The 20,387-nt window shown below is 44.4% G+C and overlaps 1 protein-coding gene and 2 long non-coding RNA genes across 3 annotated transcripts; all 3 read right to left on the minus strand.

Annotated features, from left to right (window-relative positions):
- Positions 1-3,471: 3,471 nt before the first annotated feature.
- LOC139296776 (uncharacterized) lies at positions 3,472-4,365 on the minus strand. The gene is made up of 3 exons (XR_011598455.1): positions 4,265-4,365; positions 3,803-3,847; positions 3,472-3,516 (listed from the first exon to the last, which is right to left on the minus strand). It is a non-coding gene; the product is annotated as an uncharacterized lncRNA (long non-coding RNA).
- Positions 4,366-4,427: 62 nt separating this feature from the next.
- LOC139296473 (probable serine/threonine-protein kinase kinX) lies at positions 4,428-19,970 on the minus strand (the record flags this gene model as incomplete). Its single annotated transcript, XM_070918879.1, has 7 exons — positions 19,873-19,970; positions 17,973-18,131; positions 15,753-15,821; positions 10,214-10,255; positions 9,209-9,695; positions 5,075-5,084; positions 4,428-4,973 (listed from the first exon to the last, which is right to left on the minus strand). Coding segments are annotated over exons 1-7 (1,398 nt in total), but the record flags the coding sequence as incomplete, so codon positions are not given.
- On the minus strand, positions 6,046-7,678 carry LOC139296775 (uncharacterized). The gene is made up of 4 exons (XR_011598454.1): positions 7,593-7,678; positions 6,638-6,718; positions 6,311-6,411; positions 6,046-6,133 (listed from the first exon to the last, which is right to left on the minus strand). It is a non-coding gene; the product is annotated as an uncharacterized lncRNA (long non-coding RNA).
- Positions 19,971-20,387: the final 417 nt, after the last annotated feature.

Below are 20,387 nucleotides of genomic sequence, written 5' to 3' on the forward strand. Positions count from 1 at the left end.
CAGTTCAGATGAAACGTCGGTAATACCGTTTCCCAAGGATTTGGCAGACATTAAACATGTGTATTGATAAAAAAACAAACAAAAAAGAAAAGACTGGAGTCTGCTGCTGTGTTGTCCCAAACCTTTTATTGCAGCAACAGATCATTTACAGAAAACTGACACTTCAAATCTCCATCGTCGTCATCACTATTTCACAATAATTTAGTCACCGTCGTCAGTACAGGACAGTATTTTAGATTTCCGCAGAGAGAGATGAGCAGCTCTGTCTCCTGCACAGCTGTCGTACACGCTGTGAGGCAACAACTGCCACCTCCCTCCTCTGTCTGGAAGCGGCGCTGTCCATGTCATCGCAACCCTTTCCAGCATGCACACGACTTCTGATCAAAGATTAGCAATGAAAAAATAAAAAATAAAATAAAAATGTTTCACCGGGTCGCTCTGCAGTTTTGAAATTTTATTGCTCTTCTTTTTTCGTATTCTTAAAAAGAGAATGAAGTCTGTCCTGAAGCGGCACAGCCCCTTAAACCTGCCTGTCACAAACAGCTTATGGCTTTGTAAAAAGCTTTTAAAGCATTTTTCAGAAAATTAGAATTTTTTTTTTTTGTTTTTATTATTATTATTTCTCCAAGTCCTTTTTAAAAATGTTCCTTTTTAAAAATCTAGAAACTCTCTCTCTTGGTAAAGATTGTAATCTTCAATGTTAGAAAGGTTTTACAGTTCACATCGACTTACAAAGTGTTAGGAAGTAGAAAAGAACAGCTAGTGTTAACAGGGAAAAAAAAAAGAAAAAAAAAGACAAGACATCCTAAAAAAAAGGACTACTGCACTGGAATGTGTTGCATCCCTAAAAAAAAAAAAATCAGGTAGTTACAGTATGGAGGACAACAGACACCAAAATGATACAATTTTTACTTTCTCCTCTACTGTAACAGGCGTGTTGCGTTGGGATTAATCCTACGACATCAGATCTACGTGTTCTTTATTGTCAGCATCACTACAAACGTGTCATCCCACAGTGCTGCACCGCAACAACACCTGCAGCTCTGGCCATCACCTTCAAAATAAGATACCGAGCCCATCTCTTTTGGCTTTCTTAATTCAGCCATTTTAGTTCGGCGATGGAAGATGATGTTTTGTTCTGCTAGTGTGGATCAGTGACTTAAAAAAAACAAAAACAAAAACAAAAAAAAAAAAAAACACACCCTGATGTCACAAAGAAAGAAAAAACAAAAGGGGGGGAACAGTGGCTAAAGAAACAGGTCACCAAGTTTCCCTTTAAGTAAATAAACACACAACTAACTATAAAGTTTTTCAGCAGAGAGAATGAGGCAGTGAAGTTTCAGCCACTGATGATAAAAAAAAAAAAAATTAATAATACTAAAACGCACACACAAAAGATCTTGGTTCATTTCACTGGCGTCAGTCAGCTAAGTTATGGCTGAAGACAGACGTTTGACACTGAAGCGACCGTTTCAATAAAGTGGGGGGGGGGGGTGTCTGGATCACACGGGGTTAAAATGCTTCAGTGCGACTATCCTGCCAGGGCTGGATCCCATGTATAGCTGGTGTGTTTGAGAAAAGGAAAAAACGAAATAATCTTTACACCACAGTGCGACAGCTTTGCGCCGTCCACGGTGTCCTAGTTTACATCACAGTTTAAACTTGAAGAGCTGAAGTTTAAAAAAAAAGAAGGTACGACTTCAGCTAAAGAAGGTGGTTGATAGTCTAGTTAGATGTTCTCGGTAATCGTATCTGAAAACAGGAAGAAGAAGAAGAAGAAGAAGAAGAAAAAACAGCTAGGAGTCTACGGAACACAAACACACAGGAGGTCAAAGGTAGTTCGAAAACAAAACGAGAAGAAAAAAATAAAGTTGAACACAGTCTCAAACGATGTCAGGATTAATTAGCAGAAAGAGATCTGTCCACACACACACACACACACACACACACACACACACACGAGAACATCATGGGGGTACATAAGGAATACATCCGCACACGCACACACACACACACACATACACACACACACACAAGCTTTTTCCTCTGAATTCACATGCTAGCATATGGCTCATCCTGGAGTCGACGCTCACACACTGAGTGGTAAATAAACTGGCTGGGTGAGGAGGGGTGAGGAAGGGTGAGGAAGGGGTGAGGAAGGGCGGGTGACGGCCTTGCATAGAATCTACAACACTTGTGACCAGAGCTGAGAACTTGGGCCTCAGTTTACAGAATTTAGCTCCAGGAAGCCTAAACGACGTCACCGGGGGACTTCACAATAAAAGCTCCAGACCGGTTTAATGTTTACAGCTCTGGCAGATACAGGACTCTGGTGGACTGGCCCGAGCCGGTCTGGCCACGGTCATGCAGAACAAACCCACCCTGACCAAAAAAAAAAAAAAGAAAATGGGTGCTCTACTTAAAAGAACAAAAAGAATGGCGAGCAAAGACTCAAAAGGAAAAACGAGTACCATATTAGTAGACAGTTCATCCATTATCTCACACATTTATACCAAAAGGAAGGTGTAAAAACAGACGGGGGTGGGGTGGGGGTAGGGGGGGGCAGATGCGGAGAGAGGCGAGTGTTGTCATGATGACTCGATCGATCCTCTGGGGGGTTGGAGAGGTGCATCGTCGGTCCGAGCGCGCTCAGGCGGCGCCGACGCGACGTCAGCGGGTCCCTGCTCCATGACCGAGCTTGGCCTCTACGTTTCTGCGGGAACCACAAACAGGACCATGTTCAGTATTCAGGGCGTCCCTTAATGCAGTCGTCACACTTAAAAAACAACAAAAAAACAACAACAAACAAACCACTCTCTCTGGGAACGAGGGGGGGGGGATAAAAAGACTGACGTCCTAGCTGAGGCTTTACAGTGACAAAAAGAGCAGATAATGTCGTTTCCGTAAGAGCAGCCAAAGTGCAGCTCGTTATCAGTGGCATGTTGACAGCAGACAGCTGTTCGGGCCGCATGCCAAGACCTTCGTGTTACATAATGTTTCATAAGTCTCTATCTCTAAAAAGATAGCCAGGATAAGAGTGGGAACAGAGCCCGCGACACGAATACAAATTCACATGCAACCTTGACACGAGCGTGGACTCCGGCCTTTTACGTGTGAAAACAAGCTAACTAGAGCTCAGACGTTGAAGTTGATTAATTGATTAAGTTGATCCACAGAAGATTCATCGCGGACTATTTCGATAATCTAACAGTCGCCAGTCATTTTTCAAGCAAAAGTGCCGAACATTTCCTCGTTTCGGCTCCTCGCAATGCTGTTTTTCTGTGTTATCACTTTGTCAACTGACCGTTGGTCGAGCGAAACGAGGCATTCGGAGGCTTGAGATTGAGAATAGAAAAATCAGCAGATTCATTGCTAACGAAAAGGACTGTTAGCTCATCGCTGGCCGGTGTAGTATTCTACAGTGAGGTCGTGTACTGGGCAAGCCATTCCTATGGTGAAAACGGTGTTTACCTGTGGGCTCGTCCTGAATCTCTTCCTCTGACTCGACAAACTCTGCTGCAGCAAAGAGAAACACACATGCAGAAGTGAAAATATTGTAATGATGATATAACCTCACGTAGCAGGACAGAAAAAACAGACGGTGTCCTAAACAGGTGAGGGAACTCCACTTTGTCAGATTTATAATTTGAAGTGACATCTGTTTATATCCACTCCAGGATACTGCCTGACTCCCCCCCCCCCCCCAGTGCTGTACAACCTTCAGAAAGGCTGGATCCCAGAATGCATGGTCTGGTCTGGTGTCCTTACAATGCAACAAGGACAAGATTGTGTGTGTACCCACCTTCTTCTGCTGCCTCTTCTACCTCGTGTGCTGTTTCTTCTGTCTCTGTGGCACAAAACAAACAAAACATTTGAAACCATGAATAACTGTGTCAAACAGTGCAGCTGTGCAGACACCATGTTGAGTGATAGAGCACTTACTAATATCTCAAGAATAATGTTATTGGCCCACTAGAACACAATAAAATGTGTACTTTTAACAACTGTAATCTGGCCTGATGGTTCAGTTATCAGTGCTGAGTTATGACCGGCTGATAAAGTGGCGTTATGCATTGTTGCGTCAGGCAGGACTGGAAGCTGGCTGAGTTAGTGATGGAAATGGATTTGTTTGAATGTCAACATTCCCCTGGTCCTGTATTTTTAGATATCGAAGCTTGGGAGTTTGGGATAGACGCTTGTTCACTTTCTGGCAGAATAAGCTCAGTGTTCCACCTCACTGTTTACTTAAACCCCTCCTCTTTACCTGGTGCTGTTAGCTCCTCCGCTACTTCTTCTTCTGGAGCTGCCTCTGTGTCCGCGGCCTCCTCTTCTACAGCGGCCTCCTCAGCGGGTTCGTCTGACGGAGCTGCTGCCTCCTCCTCCTCCTCCTCCTCTTCCACTACCTCCTCCACAGCTTCTTCTGAAGACGCTGCCTCCTCTTCTGCCTCTACAGCCTCCGCTTCTTCTTCTACTGGAGCCGCCTCCTCCTCAGGTTCATCTGAAGGAGGTGCCTCCTCCTCTTCCACTACGTCCTCAACAGCTTCCTCTGAAGGTGCAGCCTCCTCTTCAGCGGCCTCCTCAGCTGGTTCCTCTGACAAAGCTGCCTCCTCCTCCTCCTCCTCCTCGACAGCTTCTTCTGCAGGTTCTGCCTCCTCGACAGCTTCTTCTGCAGGAGCAGCCTCCTCTTCTTCGGCCGGCTCCTCAGCCGCCTCTTCCGCGGGATCGATCTCTTCCTCTACAGTCTCTGCTTCTGGGGCCTCCTCAAAGGCCGCCTCCACCTCAGCAGGTTCCTCCACGGCCTCGTCAGCCGCCGCCGCCGCCACCTCCTCCGTTGCCACTTCCTCCACCTCCTCTGCAGCCTCTTCAGCTGCTGCCTCCTCTGCTGGCTGCTCTGCCGTCACCTCCTCTGCAACCTCCTCAGCTGCTGGCTCCTCCTCAACCTCCTCAGCTGCTGGCTCCTCCTCAACTGGAGCCTGAATCAAGGGTTATAAAAAAAAAAACATGGCTTTTCATATAACTGTTAACAGAATTTAAATGTAGAAGTCACTTCGCCCACAAGAGCACCTTTAGGTACCAAGTGATATCTGGAAGAAATTCATTCAAAGATTCAGAATATTTCACATACAAGGAATGTGCGTCGGTATTTTGATGCATAACAACAAACATAGTAAGAATACATAGAAAAATATCTGTTTTTCGAATGAGAGACGTACAGTTTTTTGGCACATTCCTTTGTCCATATTTAGCACATTCCTGCGCACTGTAGGAAGTATAAGGAACACGCGCAATGTGCGGAGATGTGTGTTAATGGAACGCATTCGCTAGCCCTGTGCCTTCGACCCCCTTTTGAGTAACAGGCCCGCTTCTAGTTTAGGCCGCTTCCCTTGCTAATGCGCGACTGCTCCGATTGGCAACTGCACGGGAGGACGGGTCAAGTTACAGCTGACCGATTTCAGACAATTTAGACAAGAGGCGAGGGCAGAAACCAGAACGGCTTGTTAAAAATAAATGAATAAATAAAAGGGGATGACGTAGTCGGGGATGATTCGGGGACAGTGAGATTAGGGATTAACCCTTTACGCCTCTAACGCCCGGAGCCACACCACCCACCTGAGCAGCCTTTGCTGTCTAGATTAAATAGAAATGAAATGTAGAGTGAAACGACACACACACACACACACAGCACCCGGAGCAAGTTAGCTGCGATCTAGCAACAGCACACCCAGGGTAAGTTACACAGCAGAGACGTGACGGATAATGTTTGTGTTTGTATTTGTTTTAAACAAATATTTCCTTTTGGGCTTATTGCAAACCTTGTAAATCTACCGGGACGTGGGCTACTCCTGAAAGGATGTATTCCTATTGTAGTTTTTGAAGCGGAAAAAATAAAATTCCATTTATATCGATGGACACCTGAGTAAACACCAGTAGTAAGCAAGTGTGTGTGAGATGGAATTTCCCCCCCCCTTTGAGTAGTAAAGTGTATATGAGAGAGAGAGAACGGTACGCACTTATGACGCAACGCACAGTAACAGTAACTACACACCTCCTCCACGGGAGCCTCCTCCACGGGGGCATCTTCTTCCACAGCACGAGGCTCCTCCTCCAGCACCTCTGGATCCTCCTCGATCACCTGAACAAAGGAATACACACCCTGAAAGTGTCAGCAACCGGTTCACACTCGTGTTTGTCAAAGTGGTTCACCAATTAAAAAATGTTAAACCTCTTGTGTACATTTGATTTTACTATTTCAACTCGAAACCCAGTTCTGCTTGATGACTTTTTTTAAATCACCCCGGCCTGTACCAACCTCAGGAGTCTCCACAGGCTCTGGTTCAGCCTCAGGTTCTGGTTCGGGCTCAGGCTCCGACGCAACCACCTCAGGCTCAGCTGCTACCTCGGGTTCAGGCTCTAGCAGGGACAAGCAGAGAGTTGTACAGAGTTGTACCATTAGGTTCTAATTCACACACACCTCAGCGCCGGCAGCGTCACAATATCTTTTGCAGGGTCCATCCTGCAGGAGACATTTGACGCCATGCCATGTACTGAGCCGAGTCCTGTCGGTGTCCATATGTGGCATTCCACACGGCAAACGTGCAAACTGCCGCCGGCCTGCATTGATCACACGCGTACGTACCTGGTGGAGGCGCATTAGTGTCCTCTGCTACAGCAGCTTCAATCACATCTTCCACAGGTACAGGCTCAGGCTCAATGACAGCTGTGGAGAGAGGTGGGGGGGGGGGGGGGGGGATGTTACATGGTCCACACATGAGCCACTAAGAAGAATCTTTTATAAATTGACATATTCACATTTTATTTAAAGTATAAAGACACAGGAGACTATGAACAATGTACAAATCTTCAGTGATAATCACTCAAAATGTTACACAACATTCATTATTCATACAAATTTAATTTGTAATTTCCCCCCCCGGGGATCAATAAAGCATTTCTGATATAGCAGATAAATGTAGGAAATAAATAGTATTGTGTAAAGCACATTTTTGGGCCTTTTACATTGACAGTCTATGTATGCCATTGTACATTTTAAATTACTGTAAAAATAATGAATATTAAATGTTTAGAAGTTTCTCAAAAAGAAAAGTTACGGTACAGACAAATGAGATACTGTGTGAAACAGATATAAATATATAAATAAAGTTATGTTACTATAAATAACTGCATTCAGATACACGCTTGCATGTGTGAAGAATGACAGGATTGATAATGTTCTTTACCGTTAATCTCAACTCGCTTATTAAACATTTGCCATGAGTGCATTTATTACCAATAAAGCACTGGCGAGTGTGTCACTCATAAGCCACACCCAGCCAGAGTTTTTTTTGGGGGGAAAAAACAACAAAATTTTACATCAAATCGTGGCTCTTCTTTTAAAAAGTTCTTTCAAAATAAATGAAAATGGAAGAGCCCGTTTGTGTGTGCTCTGAACATATTTCAGTAGGTGGACTAGAACTGAAGGCCCAGTGTGAGGTCCTGTCATATTGCTACTATGCACATGTTCTTGTGACAACACCGGAGAGGGGGGGGGGGGGGGGGGGGGGGGTGCGTGTATGATGGATTACGTGCGGTACCTTCAGGTGTGGGCGCAGGTTCAGGAGTCTCCACCGGGGCGGCGACTTCTTCGCGGCGGGACAGGACGACAACGGCCTTCTCTTTCAGTCCTACGTGAGACGATGCACATGTTGTTGGCAGGAAACATACGTATGTAGACAAAGGATGTGTGTGAGTGTATGAGTCCTTGATCCAGCACATAAAAAAAAAAAAAAGGTTTTTTTTTTTTAAAATATGTCAGATTGTGTCTAGCTGGTTTTGCTGGATAGTGGGGCATGTATGCAATGTGGATGGGATGCACAGTGTGTGAACTTGTACCGGACCTCGCAAGTGAAAGTTGTGTGCAGCAAAGACGGTCATCATATAACATTCACATTCACACAAATTCAAATTCAAAAAATAAAAAAAAGGCATGGGGTTTCTTTTGCCGACTGAATATCGTCATGTTATGGGTTGTCTTAAGATTACAGAAACATTTGTTACATTTCACCGGTTTTCAAATGAATTGTCATTAATGTGGTGTGTGGGTCTAAACTGGATGTTGCCCCCCCCCCCCCCCGACTGAACACACACATTCTGACAGGGGATTTACTTTCAGGTGTTAGGAGGATAAAAGAAAGGCCACTTATATGAATCCAGAAACTTTATTCACAAAAGAAAATAGCACACATTTATGATAAAACACAAACCTCCCTAAATTTAGAAAAAAAACACTTTAGATTGGACTAGACTGAAAACATTAAGTCATCTAAAAACATGAGCATAAACACTGAAAGTACGCCACACTTTTAACCCTAACCTTTTACCATTACTCCCATCCTTCCCAATCACACCAATCTTTCCTCGTCCTTTAACTAAAAAAAGGATAGTTCACGACCAACAAGTCTAGCAAGTTCTCAGCACGGCACTTTGGATAGCACAGTGACTAAGCAGGTGCCCACTCACTGCGTGACATAGGTTCTTTTTTTGGGTCATTGCAGTCCCGAGAGTCTCTCTTTTACTAGTAGCATGGACATAGAAGTAGCTAGTTAGCTAGCTAGCTCCAGAATATGGCCAAAAGTAATACACATAATATATTAAAATGCACCAAACATAAGTAAGTCTAGCTGGAAAATGACTCTTTAACCAGAGAAACCGTTCTATTGCCCTGTTGTTGTTGTTGGCCTATTTAGCATATACTTTGCTACAATACTTACATTTTTGGGAGTTAAAAGCCTAAAAACTTTGCCAAATAATATTCAGTAGGTGGCGGATTAGCAGACGTGTGCCTCCATGAATATGGACCACTTGGTGACCACTCCATCTGTACACAGGCCAAATATGTCTGGGCATAATTTGAAATCTTTACATTACAGTGCCGGAGATACCAGAGTTTTGTGTAGATGCCAAAAGGATATTTCCCCCCCCCGATTCATTACTTATAAAACGGTCATTTTCAAATTCCCTTTTACCTTCATATGGCAACATTTTGATCCAAGTCAGGAATTGGGAGTAGAACAAGTAGAATTGGATCATGGGTATGAAGTTGGCGCAACGGAAACATTTTGGTCAGTACCGAAATGACGCCCTAGCGTTGGCTAACACTGGCCTCCTATGGGACCAAAATATTCCTCTAAAGCCTCCTCTCCCACCTCACTTCCTGCCTCCTCTGTTCGATTTCTCGGCTTTGCTTCTCTTTTTTCCTTTGGCAGACTCTTTCCCTCTCTCCTCGTCTTCCTCCTGTGCTTTCTTTCCCTCCCCCTCCACCTTTTTCTCCGACTTCTCCGTCTCCCCTCCTTTCGACTTCTCCGCTTCCTTCTCCTCCTTGCCCTCTTCTTCCTTTTCCTCATCCTGTTTTGCCTTTTCCTTCCTAAGTTTCTCCAGAGCCTTCTCCATCTCTTCTTTTTCTATCTTCTCCTCTTCCTCTTTCAGCCTGGTTGCCACCCTTTCCTTCACTCTGGCTTCTATTTCCTTCCTGCCCAGCTCCAGCACCTTCTCCTCCTCCTCTTTGGCCAGGAGCTGTCTGACCTCGGCCAGAGCCAGCTTGGCGAGCTTCTTGGCCTCCACGCGCTCGTGGATGATGGCCAGCTGCTGCTTTAGAGCCTCCCGAAGCTTCCAGCCCACATCCTTGGTTGGAGAGGTTTCTGGGGTGGATGAGCAACAACACTGGTGTTTCACCACTTGTGAAATGGAGTTGTTATAGGACGAACACCATGCTCAAATGTACGGTTATTGAACATCACCACACATCAGGCGGGCGTGCGCATGTCTGAATGAACCGAGACCGTATTTACCCGGAGCAAGACCGCTACCATGCCATACTTCTTACTTACTCCTCTAAGAATTGCGTAGACTTTGCAGAGCACACTCAGTTGAGTAGTTCTTAAAAAAAAAAGTACTAAATGAAGGGGCTCTAGTACACTACTCGGGTTAACACGTTTTACTCAAGCACAGAATTAGGCCAAAAATCTTTAAAAATCACTGCAAATCAACCCTTCAAAAAACAGGTCAAGAACCTGGAGGGTTCCTGCTTGTTAATCAGATAAAGACACTCAGTGGGATCCGAGACCACACCGAGCTGTGAGTAGCTGAAACTTCACCCATTAGTCTAGCCCACACGGTAACACAGCACAGCTTCATGCACGTGGCTGCATGACGATACCTTTCTTAGCTCCTCTCCTGGCTGCGTCTCTGGGTTTTTCATCTGATGTTGCACACAAACAAGGCGAGAATTACAACGCTTGACTTGCACATGCAATAACTTTGTCGCTGTGACACACCGCAAAGTGATCAGCCCATTAACACAAATGTTAAGTCATTCCTACTGTCCAATATCAGTTGCACTTTACACACGAGCCACTTACATGGCTCTATGCTGTCCAAGTCCAATGCTGCATGAAGTTAATCTCAGCCTCAAACTGAAGCGCACTGTTGCTATGCAACAGAGAATTTGGCCATACAGCAATGTGAGCCCAAACTCTACTTCAGCTGTGCAGAATCTGACTTCAGCCTGGTATGGACCTTTATCACAGCAGACAATTTGACTCACAGCAGGAAGTGAAACACAGTTCCAGCAAGTGTCCCAATAAGCCATGAAATTCAGCCAGCAAGCATAATACCAAGACCTTTGAAACTAGCCTAAAAACGGAATGCAGTCGTTTTTTTTAATGTCATCAATGACACCTGTGCTCAGCGTGAAAAAAGGTTTACAGAGGCTGGAAAGCCAGATTCCGAGCAGTATTTATACTACTATAGACCTTTTTAGCGCAAATGTCATGATTATGTCACTGTTCGCTGGAAGCAAAGCACGACTCGGCTACATAACCTCCTGAAAATATAGCTTGCCGTGTTGTTGGCTGCCAGAATGGAAGGAGTAATGGCTCCACGTTGAAATTTGATCACATACGAGCTGCCGCTGCCAGTCAAACAAATCAAAGACAGCTATGGTTAAAACGCGATAAGACAAAAGGATTGGACCGTGTTTGTGGCTCAGACTTCGAATCACGTAAGGTAAAATAAAAGTGTTGTCTGCTGTAGGTATGGGTAACGTTATGCGTCTAAAGGTTTGTCATGAGAACCTAATCAGCAACTGGGGAACTCTGAGGAATAGGCCATTTCTCTCGTTAACTCTTTGGCCAGTCCGGCCCGGTTGGTTCAACTTTAACCGAGTGAGTGACCGTATAAATTCAGAGAAACTCCTATTATCCTCAACAAAACTTGATAGCTAACGTGTTGAGGAATTATTCCGCCTCCACCTAAGCTCCGCCCACAAAAAAAGTCACAATATTTACTAACAAAAAGGGGTCTATAGTGATGGCTGAAGAAAGCATGAGGAATTTTATGCACTATTCATGAAGTGGCTGGGAAAATATAGCTCTAAAAAAAAAAATGGTGTAAAATCAAGTTTTATAATGATGGTTTAACAGTTGTTGTGACTATCCAAGTAATATGTGCATCAGAGGCAAGAACAAACCTGGTGGGTTTTGTTGGGTGTGGGAGTATCAGGCCGACTGTTACTCAAGTTAAAGCAGATATAGAGTTACGTACATCCTGCATCCTTCCGTGTTTGCGTTTGTGCTTCAACGGCATCATGTAGAGTCGCTCTTACACAAAGTGAAAGTCAAGGCTCCCCGGAGCAGGAAGAGCCCGTTTCTAAATCAGCTGTCACCCATGCATTCATAACAGCCATCAAGTTCATCGCAAACCTGTCGACACACCCCGTCACATGCAGGCAATACACCCGCCGTTGGTTCTCAGCGGTTTCAGCTTGTCGCAGCAATTAGTCGATTCATGCTTAGTGAATCTTCTATGCGTCACTTGTCTCAGCCCTCCTCGCTCACCTTTGACCCACAACACAAACTGGAAAGGCAACAGTTTGAACATGAACCCGTGTGTGGTCAAACCTGAACCTCTAACTAAAGCACGTTTTAGGCTTCATGGCTGACAACTAATGTAGGTGCACTTTCAAAAAAAAAAAAAAAAAAAAAAAAAAGGGCACTTAAGGTAATCGGTGCCAGTGGAGAAGCTTGCTAAGTCTCGTGCTAGGTTGGCAATCCCAGTAACAGAAGTTGTCTGTAGCTTTTTTTCCACATGAAGCCAAGATAGCAGGCAGAGGTTAGTTCAGTGACCTTTCAACTTGTTAGGCTGATTTCTTTCTTAGTGATGTGACCAAACTGTACAGGTGTCATTGAAATTGGGTGAGATCCATTAGAGATTAGCAAGACCACCTTCAGATGTGGTCCGGACGCAATTGCATTGCGTTCTTGGGGGGGGGGGGTGCATTTACGCCCGCATGAACGCGCATTATTCTTATCCAGATATGAATCACGTGTTAATGCCAAGTAGAAATGCGGTCCAAGACAAAACAAAGAGCCTTAAACTTGAGGTTGTTTTTTTTTTTTTTTCTTAAAAGAAAAAAGTGTACAAATTCATGCTTATAGTCCAAGAGTCCAGAATAAATGTTGAGGATCAGTTTTTATGGCATGCAGCAGTAGGAAACACAAAATGTCAGAGAAAAGGGACAACTAAGCAGCTGTCCAAGTGCAAATCATCCTTGCATGATTTAGTGTTGCTGGCTTGTGTTACCAACGGGGTCTAAAAAGAAAAAAGAAAGGGGGGGGGGGGGGGGGGGGACGTCTCAATGTTTCCCTGAGTATCAAAATCCATATCCCAGCACTGGGATCAACCTTGTAGAAAAACTCCTTCAAAGAAAAAAAAAGGATTTCACACTCAAGCTTCATTCTTGTAATTGGCAGAATCTTGTTTGTCACGTTTGACACTATTTGGGGATTCCAGTATGTGAAACCCGGGCCCACAATACAACCTTAGACTGGCAACTTAACCCAGCCAGTAGCTTTGGATATGAATATCTCCAAAGTAAGCAGAGAAAATACTGTAGGGACAGTTTTCCAGACATCATAGCTTGGGCTGTTGGATGTTGAGGCCCTTTGGTTGAAGTGCATTAGAGGATAACTGGGCTAATGCAGTTGGCCTGAGGCTATTGGTTATGGAGGCCAACTATGACGATCTTCTGCCCGGGATTTCCATCATCCTTCGCTCCTCTTCTCCTGACCCCTCCCTCATCCTCCTCCTCCTCCTCCTCCTCTGCCTCCACGACTCCTCCTGAGGTACTGTGCTGCTCCTCCTCCTCTTCCTCCAAGGGCTCCAGGGGGTTTATCAGACCGTACAGGAAAGTGAAGAAACCGTTTAACCAATCAGAGCCGCCCTCCTCCACTTCTTCTAACCAATCCAGAACCTCGGATTCACCCTGACCATCGCCCTCACTGGTCAGGCCTACGCAAACAAGAGGGGAGGGGGGCAGGGGGCAGGGGGTGGAAGAGGAGGGATGGAGGCATGGGTGGATGGAGGGGGAAGTTCGGGAGCACAACGTGTGGAAGTGAGGGAGGTGGAACAAAGTGAAAGTGGAAAAAAAAAAAAAAAACTAAAAAAAGAAAAAAGGCAGGAAGAAAGAAATGTGGAATCAAAAGGAGAAAAAAGAAAAAGATGTAATGAAAGGAGTAAGAGCAGAGGAGTAAAGAGAAGGAGGGAAAGAAACAAGAGGAGAAGGGAAGAGAAGTTTTAAGCGTAGGTTAGGCAGCGAGGGCTTTTACTCAGGCTTTATCATAAGCAGCTGGAGATGGGCTGTCTACACATGATCAAAAAAAAACAAAAAAACAACAACACTTTGTGCCAGCTTGAGCCATTATTTCCTCATAGCTGTGCTGAATTTAAAAGGAGTTCTAACCCTAACCCTTCTTGTTTAGAAGAAGAAAAAAATCATAAAAACATGGGATAGTTCAGCTCACAGTGCTTATCATGTGGAGACAGCCTGAGAATCATAGACAAGAGTTAAGACAGGAAAAAAAAAAAGGGGGGGGAGGGGGGACTGAAGCTGGGTTTCCATAAAAACTGTACTAGAGAAGGTTAAAAGCAGCTCAAAACTGCAATTCCTTCTGGTCGTGCTTTCAGATAAAAGCATGTGTTAAGAATAGCAGCAGCTAAAACTGTAAAAAACAAAACAAAAACAACAACCTACTTTTCGCCAAAAATACATTTTGAAAGACATGTTTTTCTGATGTTCAGGGTTATTTTAAGATTAAAAACGTGATTGAGAGATGGACAAAAAAAAACAAAAAAAAAACCCTGGAGATAAATACAGAAAAGCATAGACATAGATCAATGAAGCTACAGTTGGCCGAGCATGCAGGTAGATTTGATATTTCCTTATCCTTATCTGAACTGTGGGCGGACACCGACACATGCTGGTAAATACACATTTATTACGGTGGAAGGTGGAGAGCGCACGCATTTGTCAGCAGACAGAAAGCCAGTGGGACATGGTAAACTAGCGTGCTGAAAACGTTTCAATGGTGAAGTTATTTTGCACTGTACAGCAGAATCTGTACCAGCTATTAAAAGTGCGTCTACATGTCGTCCTACAAAGATGCTAAAGAGCACGCTCAAAACGCACAATAAGAGCGAGAAAGAGAAGGACGCAAAGGCGGGGGATTCAAAAAGGATCAAAATAATAAAAAAAGAAAAAGGGCAAGAGAAGTTCAGCTTATGGGAGCAGACACACACACTGATGCCAGCAAGCAAACAGAAAATTGAAGGTCAACTAACAATTGGTTAAGAGATCATTCTAGTATTTTGAACATTGCATACAGAGCATACGAGTGTGCCATCCAAAGAATAAGAGTGTTTTGATCCTCAACATTTGACTCAAATGCAGCCGTTTTAACTGGGCACAAAATATTAACGAGACACGAAAAAAAAAAACCTGTTCTTTGGGATTCTATGGGGGACACCTTCTCATGCCTTGTTGGAATTTGCCACTGGCGTAAAGCTGCGGTCCAACGCGTCAAAACGAGTGTTTACACCATTCAGCATGTTTGGAGTTGTGTAGATGAGAAGCGGATCCTGGTATTAAAAAAAAAAAAAACAACACACCATGCAACATGCAGCGGACACCACATGGGGGAATAACAGCACTGAAGACAACTGGGAACTACGACATTTCTCAAAGCGCCCAGCTGTCTTTGAATGCGTTGCGCTTCACATGGAGATGCTCCAAAAACGACACTGCGACACAGATATGGGTGTCGCCCCAAATAAAAGAACACGTCCCTTGGAAGTCAGCGGGGTGGCGCGTGATGAACCTTGTTCATTCCACCCTTTAATAACCAGTCGTTTCACAAACCCCACTGGTTCATTACCGCTTTACTACAGAGCACCTACCTTCTTAGTTGGGACTTTGGGCTCTTAGACCAATCAGTGCGTGAGGACGTTCAAAGAGACGCATGCGGTTTGTTTTGGATTATAAAACATAAAAAGCTTCACAGGAGGTATTAAGGTCGCGAGTGAGAGCTCAGATTTTTTTGCGTTTTCATTCATTAGATTGTACAGCTGACCGTTACCATGGAGACAGTCATGCAAAAGAAACCCAAATTTCCATTTTGTGCAATTAACCAACACAATGCACGCTTCATCAGTGGCCTGCAGAAGTGGTCAGACTTTAAATAAAAAAAAAATCAAAAATCAGGTTTTGACTGCATCGTGGCTGTGGGGAAACCATGTAGCTTTTTTGTTACTGGACACAAATTGATTCCCTTTGACCCCCCCCCCCCCCCCACCCCCTCTGCAAGACACTTACTGTAAAAAACAAAAACCACAACACTAAAATTAGAGATAAATCAACTTGCCTAGCAGAACTTTAGCATCCTCGACATCAAAATCACCATCGCCATCGGTGTCGTATGCCACCAGTTTACCTACAGCAGCAACAAACACACATGTAGACTTGTTGGTTGTTCTCACGGGAAGTACAACAACGAAAACAAAACACATTGAACACTGTACATTTACATGCATGACACAACACAGACGGACATTTAAAGAAATGCACCAAGCTTGCGGGAGACTGGCCACTTATCATTGAGGACCCTTCATATACTTCATTATTTAGCTGGGTTGGTCGGCCAAGACTGCAGTCCGCTTACAGCTTGGTGAGTTCCTTTAAAATGTGGAGGGGATGTGGGACACAGTGAGACTGGGTAAAAACAGGAAATGGCAATAGCTAGAATGGTCTATGTCAACAAAGGCCAAACTGTTGTAGTAACATTAACGAACACTTGGGAGGAGCCTACCCTCAAAATAATAATAAAAAAAAGCTTGTTAACAATGACAACTATTTCCTCCCACTTGTGTTCTGGGTTTAGGATGGCAAAATCAAAGCAGCCACAGAGGAGGGGGGCGGACATGAGGTTGGACAGAAGCCCTGGATCTAAAACCAGCAGAGCCCAGCTGAGGAAGGGTGTTCAAAATGTGGCCCACATGATTTTTTAGAAAGAAAAAAGGTAAGAATACATTCAGTAAACTTGTTTGTGAGAGACTTTGTATTAAATTTACTTGTTGCCCTATAGCTGCTGCAGCAACATTTCTCTTAGAACAGTTTATCATTACATGAATGTTAGATTCATGAACTCAAGTCAAGTCTTCAGAAGAAGAAGACAGCGGTTAACATGCCGTCTCTTCATCGGGTGTTTCGACAAGTACTCCATAGTACAAGGCTGTATTCGAAACTGCCTACTACATACTACTGACACACGCAGTATGTAATACATACTTACATACGTCTAATATGAGTGAACATTCAGTAGCTGGCTCGCTTATTTATCGCCTCAGATTTGTTCAGAAGCAGATGTTGGTGGACCGCTGAGGTGAAATTAGTGAAAGTTTATGCAACGTTAATGGCAGACCACCACCAGCGCTTTGCATTATGGGGCACAGTATGCGAGGTGGACTGGTCCGATGCGCACTGGAGATTTCCCCCCCCCCCCCCCCCCCCAAATCAGTACGGCATCCGGGTGTTTGTGAAATACCACATATTTAGCTTTTGTTTGCATACTGCATGCTACATGCTACACTTTGGCCAAGTCAGTGCGTACTGCTAGCGTAGTAGGCGGTTTATAATACAGCCACGGTCTTGGGAGATGAGCTTAGTTTAAGAACACACTTGACGCCTTCAATGCAACTGAAGGGCCAGAAAACAATGTGCCAAACTAACTCGTGGCACATCTGGATAGTTTATTGCTTTTAGATTCAGGGCTCTGACAGGAGTGTGTAAGGGAGTGAGAGCACAACAACAACAACATCATAAGACAACAATCATGGTGCAAAGAGAAATACGCCTTGTGATTTTTTCCTTTTTGTTTTTTTTACCTTGCAAGGCCTCAGACAGGTTAATTTGTAAGCCCTTAGCCTTGTCTGCATGCAAACACAGAACACATATATTGAAACAATAGCAAGATTAAGAAATAAAAACAGATTCATAGTTCAGACAACAATAGAGTCCTACACAGACATGTTCAACAGTAATCATTAGGGGTGCAGATTAGCGACAGACAGTACGTCTCATTAAAGCAGACAGATTGTTATGGGGTACGGCATAATGTGGACCACGTGCCACAGACAGGTGTAGCAATGCTTGCTAGCTCGTTGGGGTGAGTTAAATATACGTTGTTCATGAAATGGCACTGTAATGAATGTAATCTAATGGTTAACAAAAAACACATGATTTGACTGACTCTAATCTGCAGCCATTTTGGTGCCTGACGTGCATCCTATTTCCCTTATATATTTGGTTTAAAAGCGAGTGGTGATCAGAGAATGGATTAAGAGGGATAAGGAGCATGGAGGATTGTAGTAGGCTCGTGGTCAGGTTGGTGTTCTGGGAATGGTAAATATCATGGTTGGGGACAGGTGGCAGGTGTACGTGTTTGTGGACAGACGACACATGAAGCGAGTGAAGACAAAAACACCTTTCCGGCAAAAAGGTGCATGGAGGTGGAAGAGACTACAGCAAAAGAATGCATAAAGCTACTCTTTAAGCCAAATGTATGCGTGTTGCGCTGTGTACTTACCGAGGACTCCCTGATAGTCGACCAGGTCGAAGTAGACCGCGGCTACAGACGTCCAGACGCCCAGCAGGGCCAGGACAATGAACCAGGTGAAGAAGCTGCTGCTGGACCCAGAGTCTGCCTTCTTCCCATTCTTATTGGCTGATTGGGTTTTCGTACCATCTGCAACCCAGAAAAAAAGAAAAAAAAAAAAAAGAAGAGTATGTGATGTCAGGTTCACACGGGGACTTTGACAGGTTTTCTGGGAGGCATTCACTCAAAGCCATGCTTTACTTTCAAATAGATGTGAAGTCTAGGAATAAAACAGCAAAAGATAACCTCAGCAACTGCATCGCTCACACAAATTTACACAGTAACACCTGTCATCTTCTAATCATTTTAAACCCAATTAAGCTCTTAAGACTACCTTTAGACAAAAGTAAACAGTGCACAGTCCAAACTGTGGTAACTTAGCGGTGACTTTGATCTAGGAGTACAACTGTATATGCATTCACCCCTAATCCATTCAGTGCGGGATGTTCGGTACACCCTGGGCAACAAATATCACAGTTGAAATTATGAATCTGATAAATACTAGCAAGTGACTCACCATCACCCTAACCCATTCATATTTTAAAAAGAGATGCTACAAATAATTTCCAGCAACAACAAAAAAAACAAAAGTTAGAGATAAATCAACTTGCCTAGCAGAACTTTAGCATCCTCGACATCAAAAAGGAAGGAACTACTGGAAGTACAGAGAGTTGTTGCTATGGAAATGATGCGCCGTCTCATCGGTATAAACTTGTCTTTTAGCCAAAACCATAGAAGATGGGCTAACTGCCAGATGTGGAGGAAAAAAAAAAAACAGCTGGAAGAGCCTACAATGTCATTCCTTGTAATGCATGTTACTTGGCAATAAACAGTTTCTGATTCTGATTTAGATGGAGCGTTTGGATTGTTATGGTTTCACAGCAAGTTATGGCGACGCTAGACTGAAGAACCAACCATGTGTCAGGTTGATAAACTACACAGAAACATTAAAAAAAGACACTAGGAAGGGTTATATATTTACACTTGAATCAGAGGGGAACAGAAAAGTAAACCACATCCACAGGAGCTATTCCGGGGGGTGCCGATGACATCCCACAAAGCATGATGGGAGAAAATAGTGGCAGAGAGAATGAACAGGTGTCCACGTCCGCTACATGGTGCTAGGTCAAACTCAGACACGCGCTAAAAAGAGCATAGTTCAAGGACATATTGTGAAACATACCTTGCTAACGCTCATGGCATACAAGAATTTCACTTTAAAAAAAGAAAACAATAATAATCCATCGAGTCCATAGCTTGATAAACTCAGCAACGAGATCAAAAAGTTTGAGGAACAGACTTTTCCCAGTTCATCCCACATCTTTCACCAATCCTTACCAGAGTCGGCTTTGTTTCTGTGCTTCTTTTACGGACATCTGTCTGTTCGGAGTTCAGCCTAGTTTAGGACACATACCGAAGCAGGGGGAATATGGTATGCTGCATTAACGCCATTTCAGGATTAATCTAAAAGTGGACATGTGGGTCAAAGATAGTCCGACCAGCTGGAAACGCAAGTAACGCGCTTGGTTACATATTTCCATCAAAATACTGAGTGGCGTGGTCATAAGTGTTTATGTACTACTGACACAACACTCACTGAGCTAACGAAAACAGAAACAAGAGATAACCAGTAAGTTGAGATCTTGGCTCCAGGGTAAAAGAACTGGAGCTTCCAGGGGGCTCTACCTGCCCTCAGGCCTGCATGTCAGTTAGTCACGCAATCCTTCACCCTGCAACCACACAACCAGGCCCACGCCATGACCTCCACGCTCCGCCGTCCTTCTCGGCCTCCTCTCTGGCCAGCAGCCCTCGAACGGAGGCTTTTCCTCACCTTGTATTTCCCCGGCTACCACCACGGGGACTGCCGTGGTGACAGGAGGGGCGGCGGACTCTACCAGGGTCGCTGGATCACCCATCCCTGCCGGCGAACCAAATACGAGGCCAGCTGGCCACAGACAGCACACAGTCCCAGCTAAGGGAAAGGGTAGCTCTGCCTCCTGGACCTCACCTCCCCCGTCTCTTTCTGTCCCTCCCCTCTTCTTCTATTTACTGGATTTCTTTCTCTCGCTCTTCTGTCAGTAATCCTTGCTCTGTCACTTCCCCCCCCCACTCTGAGCCTGATATGGCTCTGGAGGTCAAAGACAGCTATTTATAGGGTTGTTAGACCAGCTGGCCCTGACACAATAGGGGAGACAGAGGAACAGGCTGGCCAGGCACTGGCAGCTTTTAAAGAAAGGACTGCCCCCTTTCCTCAGCCCGATCTCTAAAGATTTTACAGTCATATTTTGCTCCATTCTTTCATGAAACAGCATCATGCCGTAACTTCACTACATCTCCCGTTGCCAT

The sequence above is a fragment of the Enoplosus armatus genome, chromosome 14 (genome assembly GCF_043641665.1).
Source record: "Enoplosus armatus isolate fEnoArm2 chromosome 14, fEnoArm2.hap1, whole genome shotgun sequence".
Taxonomy (NCBI): domain Eukaryota; kingdom Metazoa; phylum Chordata; class Actinopteri; order Centrarchiformes; family Enoplosidae; genus Enoplosus; species Enoplosus armatus.